At 28.6% G+C, this 6,201-nt stretch overlaps 1 protein-coding gene across 4 annotated transcripts in view; it reads left to right on the top strand.

Annotated features, from left to right (window-relative positions):
* LOC123010315 (GTPase-activating Rap/Ran-GAP domain-like protein 3) overlaps positions 1–6,201 on the top strand; it is a 78,203-nt gene that overhangs the window by 63,869 nt on the left and 8,133 nt on the right. For all 4 annotated transcript variants that reach the window (XM_044407117.1, XM_044407114.1, XM_044407116.1 and 1 more), the window contains 2 exons: positions 1,941–2,177; positions 5,433–5,566. In XM_044407117.1, coding sequence (XP_044263052.1) covers positions 1,941–2,177; positions 5,433–5,566 — 371 coding nt within the window. The remainder of the gene's footprint in view (positions 1–1,940; positions 2,178–5,432; positions 5,567–6,201) is intronic.

The following is a 6,201-nucleotide window of genomic DNA, read 5'->3' as shown; positions in this document are numbered from 1 at the left end:
AAACTAAACATTGTTATTTAATTTAAAAGTATACAATTATAAAAAAAATAAATTTTGTATCAGAACTAAAATATTTCAAATAATTCTGCCTGGTTAAATCAAATAAATAATTTTGATTCGTTTTCAATGACAATTACAAAACTAATAGAAAACTTAGGGCCGGTTTACAGAACGTGTTAATCGCAATTAAATTTTAATTCGCAATTAACTTGACGCGATTAAATTGACGTTTGTCAATTCAAAATAAATGGCAATTTAATTCGAATTAGTATAATTCTGAAGTAAATTTTAATTTTGCTTTCTGCTCAAAGAATTAAACCACTCGCGGTAAACACACACGTGGAATTAAACCTTCTTCTCGCAAATAAATAATGATTTAATTCATTTGTTGTTATACATAAAATCAAGTGTAAAATAGAGACAGTCTAATTCATACGAAAATTATGTTAATTAATTTTATTTTGAAAAAACAGTTTAGAAAATTTTAAGTTAATAATAATTTGTTTTTTTGTCAATGTCATTATTAATGCATAATTTTCTTTAAGAAATTGTTAAATTTTTCATTAAAAAATTTAACATTTTTATTTAATTAACGACGTCTGTCAATGTAAAATACATTGCAACTTAATTCGAATTAGTTGAAATCTGAATTAAATTTTTATTTTACTTTCTGTAAACCGGCTCCTAAAGGAATTTATCTTGAAACTAATTTATTTAACAGCGTATTTAAGTAGAGTTTTTACTAATGACAGAAATATTAAAAGGTTTTCTAAATTCTTAATCTTAATATGTAATTTAAACAATAATGTAATACATATGATCAACGATTATATTGCTTTTTGACAATTAGAAATGTTTAGAAACCAAGTTTTAGTTAAAACTATTGTGTAAATAATAACTATTGACAATTGTCATATTCCATATTGTCAACAGTGAGTCCAATCATTAAACATCGGTCCTTTTATTACAATCGATAAAAATATTTCTTAATAACAATTGTTTTACGCGGTTTTTAGGTTTAAAACCCAAAAGATCATTTCTTTGTCAACAGTAGAGGCAAATACTACAATACTTGTAACCATTGAAAACTGTCATTATTTCTAATGCCAACAATTTAAGTCAATGACAATATTTTTTTATTGTTAGTATTGACAGTATTGTAGTGCATATAACCACTGTATGTATTTCTAATGACAACCATTTTCTATATATTATTAGTATTGACTTCATCAAGGCATTCCATATTCCGAACATTTTTTTTAATTAAGTAAAAGCTATTGTAGTAACAATACTATTGACAATGACCAATGCTGTCAATCTTTCTAATGAAATAGTTAGTCCTGCCATTAAATTTCTACACTTTTAATAAAACTATTAACAATATTTCTAATGACATTTGTTATTCTTAATATTAATCAAATAGAAAGATTTCTGTCGACAACTATTGATTACAATCGATATACCCATAGCTGTAGTTAATATCGATTTGTTTTGATAGTCATCAACAATTCTGTTGGTAAAACTGTTGTTGTAGGTAACTATTGACAACATCACTATTTAAGTCACCAATTCTGCAGACTACATAATTATATCAATTCAATTTTTAAGTAAACCTCTTAATATTTATTTCATTACAAAAAATGTGACTATTGTCAATATTTCAACTATCTACGTTATAAAACAATATCGACAAAACTTCTGCACTCAGCACAATAATCGACCACATTGCAAAAGTTTGAATTGCATCTTTGGGAAGTTTTATTAACTTTTAGTGGGTCTTTGCAAAGGTGCTTTGCATATGATGTCAAATAGCGAAATGCCATCGAAACGTAAATACAGTTTTCGCGAGGGATAAATTCTACTTTGCAAGTCGACTTATCATAATAAATCACATTTCTCGTAAAGAAAGTTGCAAATGTGAAATTTGGTCACTTTTTTAGATGGCAGTTCGCACCGTCAGGTCTTCGACCGTTCCCTGCAAGTGAAGCAATTAAACGTGGTCGAGCCCCACGGTATCCTCCTTTTACGTGGCGGCCATTCAAACAAGGAGGGCAAAATCTACGTGTTTCGATTGTCACAAATCGAGGTTTTAAGCGAACCCAAATGCCGTTTAGACATCAAGGATCATAGACTGGAGCGCACCAGAGGAGTCCATCTTTACGCCATTTCCAGACCCGGTAATACATTAATCTACACTGGCCACCAAAACTAAAATTTTGCGATTTTTCGCATTGCAATATTTTTGTTATTCTTTGTAGAATTTTGCAGAACATTGTAATTTAATTTAATAACATTTCTAGTTTTGTCTTGTAAATGTTAAACTTAAAAGACAAAAACGCTGTTTTTTTTCCCTTTTTTAATACTGTGCTGTAGTGTGCAACAGAGACAAAATTAAGCTTTTACTTATTTCAGATTATTGCCCGTTCTTTTTTAAACGAGGACCAATTTGTTTCAAAATTTTATCTTCTGGTAAATCATTGAAAAAGACGTTGTTTTTCTAATGTTACTGGGTAATTCCATGCCAAAACGATGACTTTTAAAACTCATTGTTTCTGATTTTTATAAATTTGAGATATGTTATAGAAAGTGTAAAAATAAGACACGTATTTACCGTTTTTTATTTTTTTAATGTATGTTGAAAAAACAGGGATATAGAAAATTAAGTACCTTGTAACAAAAAGAATTTGTATCTAAAGAACAAATCAACATATTGAAACCATTTTTTTTAATAATAAATAGGTATAAGTAGGTACACTACGGACGTGATAATACATGTATTCTAAAAATTTGTTATTAACAAATAATTTAAAAATATATTGTTTAAACGAAAAAATAAACAATTACGCTGGTTTTTAAAATTCTTAAAAAAATTATGTAAAACTTTCATATTTTTACTATGTCTTTACATAAGTTTCAAGACAGACGTTTTAAAAATGGCTGAAAAAAAATTTATATGAGAGCGCTGCATAGTGCATGATCGCCTAAGATCGCGTTTCCTTGGAAATTAAATAAAAAAATTGCCAATTACTGTCACTAATAAACTGTTTTAATGAAAACAAATAATTTCCAATAATTTATCCAATAATTTATTAACATTTATTTTTCAAAAAATGTCAATAATAAATGCAAATTCCTCGGTTGAGGAAGAGTATTCTTTATATTTTTTTATTCTATTTTCTGATATTAAAATAAAAGTATGTAGATTTCGCGTACCTTTTATAAGCTTCGCTCGACTAAAATGATCATTTAAAACATCGCAGTCTTTTAACTTGTCGATTAGATTATACAGGGTGTGTCAAAAGTCCCGGACCAACGTAACATGCCATGTAAGGTAATAGTCCGATCAAAATAGATATTTCAAATAACTAAAATTCGGACAGAACTAAATTTTGATGGAGATCTTGGGTACACCATTAGGAATAAAGTTTCAAAAGTCCTCATCGATTCCATGTGTGCTAAAAAAGTTATTCGGGATCAAAGGTCAAAATTTGACATTTTATTTTCGAAAACGGTAAGTTTTATCAAAAAAGTAGCCCAGACAAAAATTATAGATCTTAAAATTATCTACAAAAATGGTCCTTATACTTTTTTTTCTAAGAATCACCATTCCTGAGATATCGCGATTCTAAAAGCTGAAGGAGTCACCTTCTATATATATGCACATACAGAGTGTGCCAGAACTCCCGCTCCAAAAACAAATGTCATGTAGGGTAAGGTACCACGAACATGGAAAAAAATTTAAAAAAATTCTATCTATAAAAATTTCAAAGTTATGAGAGTTTAAATTTTGCAGTTTGACTCTTTTTATTTCTGTTGGAAAAATAATTTTACATGTTATTTTTGCTACAGTCTATTAGAAGAGGAAACAAGGAAGCTGCATCCTAAATTGTAGTTCTGTCTAATGTTAATTGTGGCTTTTATTGGCAAAATTATCGTACCTTTATTAAATAATTATCAAAAAAGCAAAAACAAGATCATCAATATCATTAAATAGACATAAAAATGACAAGTTTCAAAAAATAAATGTAAAAATTTTTTAACAATTTTTTTTTAACATTTTTTTCATGTTCTTGGTAAGATTACCTTACATAGCATGTCACGTTGGTCCGGGAATTTTGACACACCCTGTCGTAACGTAATATGTGAAATATTTGCGAAATATTTACTCAACCGAAGAATTTGTTTTTTATTATTGATACGTTTTGAAAAATAAATGTTAATAAATTATTGGATAAATTATTGGAAATTATTTGTTTTCATTAAAACAGTTTATTAGTGACAGTAATTGGCAATTTTTTTATTTAATTTCCAAGTAATCGCTACTTTCAGGCGATCTTAGGGGATCATGCAGCGCTTAAAAAAATTTTTTTCAGCCATTAAAACGTCCATCTTGAAACGTATGCGAAGACATAGTAAAAATGTGAAAGTTCTTACATAAATTTTTTGAGAATTTTAAAAACCTGTAATTGTTTATTTTTTTATTTAAACAACATATCTTTCAAGTAATTGTTAATAACAAATTTTTAGAGTACATATATTATCACGTCCGTAATGTACCTATTTATATCCTATTATTAAAAAAAACTTCGTTCCAATGTGTTGATTTGTTCTTTAGATAAAAATTCTTTTTTGCTCCGAGGTACTTAATTTTGTACGTCCCTGTTTTTTCAGCATACATTGAAAAAAATAAAAAAAGGTGAAATACGTGACACTTATTTTTACACGTTCTGTAACATATCTCAAATTTGCGAAAATCAGAAACAATGAGTTTTAAAAGTGATCGTTTTGGCATGGAATTACTCTACTAAATATTCGTTCAGAAAATAGGCTACATAAAACGGTAGTTAAACCGAAAATTATTGCTTATGTCCCCAAAAGAGCACAATTACGTCTTTGAACACAAAAAATCTGAAAATGTTGGAACTTCAAAGGTTTACAATAAGTAAAACGGTTAATTATTGCAAGCTTCCATGCTCCTATTTTGACGTTTTGGCACATTCGGCCTACTTAATATGAACATTCATTGAAATCAGAAATGTAATACTTTTTTTGAAGGTTTATGTCTCTCATGTCTCAAAAATTAAAATTATGGAAAACGTGGTACATAATTCAGAAAAGAATAGGCAATAATTTGAAAGCAGTAAAAACTTAAGTTTGTCTCTGTCGCACACCACAGCTCAATATAAAAATAAGTAAAAAACCAGTACTCTCGTCTTTTGAGTATCACATTTAGAAGACAAAACTAGAAATGTTATTGAATTAAATTACAATGATCTACAAAGTTTTTTCTTTAAGCCAACCGAAAATTCGTCGAAATCCGACAAAGAATAAAAAATATTGCAATGTGAAAAATCGCAAAATTTTAGTTGTCCGGTTAATTTTGACAGTCAGTATATTAAAAAATTGTTCATCATGTGATAAATCGATTTCAGGAGGAGCGAGATTAAGGATGTGTGTAGCCATCGGCCGAAAATTATTAATGTTTCAGTGGAAACATTCAGCGGCTTGGACGGCTTGGTGTCCTTCGAGTGACACTGATACGGTGGAAGGATTCACATTTCTGTGGGTAAGTATCGATTTTTTTTGCAAATTCATTTATTGTTTACGTATGTAGAGAATGCTGATTCATGTTTAAATATATTTGTGACGACACAATAGCCATTTAGGCATGTATGTAACCGCAATAATTGAGTTAAGCAAATGGCTTTCAGGAACACACCATTGAATCAATTTGTGCACGAATAAAGGTTTATTTGAGTGCATTTCAAACTTAACACACAAAGAATTATGACACTTGCAAAATTTCCATAGTATATTTTTAATTCGTATGTTTTTAGATACCTATTTATCAGAAAACCAAAACAATTTTTTTTCTGCAAAGTAAAAATATTTTAATTTTTGTTTTTAAATTTGACCATTTTTTGCATAAAACTGGAGTAACAACAAACTCGCGTCCCAAGTAAGGTACCAGGAACATGGAAAAAGTGTTCAAAAAATTTTCTCTGTTAAAAAATTATGACATTTCACATTTTTTGTGCCTATTTAATGATACTGATGATATCTTAATTATTTAGTAAAGGTACCAAAATTTTGTCAATAAAAACCACAATAGTCCGGTCAAATTAGTCATAAAAATAGTAGTCAAATAACTAAAATTCCGCCAGAGCTAAATTTTGGTGGAGATCTTGGGTACACCATTAG

The sequence above is a fragment of the Tribolium madens genome, unplaced genomic scaffold (assembly GCF_015345945.1).
Source record: "Tribolium madens isolate multiple individuals breed KSU strain unplaced genomic scaffold, Tmad_KSU_1.1 Scaffold_7;HRSCAF=85;Tcas5.2_LG10, whole genome shotgun sequence".
Classification (NCBI taxonomy): domain Eukaryota; kingdom Metazoa; phylum Arthropoda; class Insecta; order Coleoptera; family Tenebrionidae; genus Tribolium; species Tribolium madens.
Note: the sequence above shows the minus strand (reverse complement) of the source record. Positions and strands in the feature narration are given on the sequence as shown.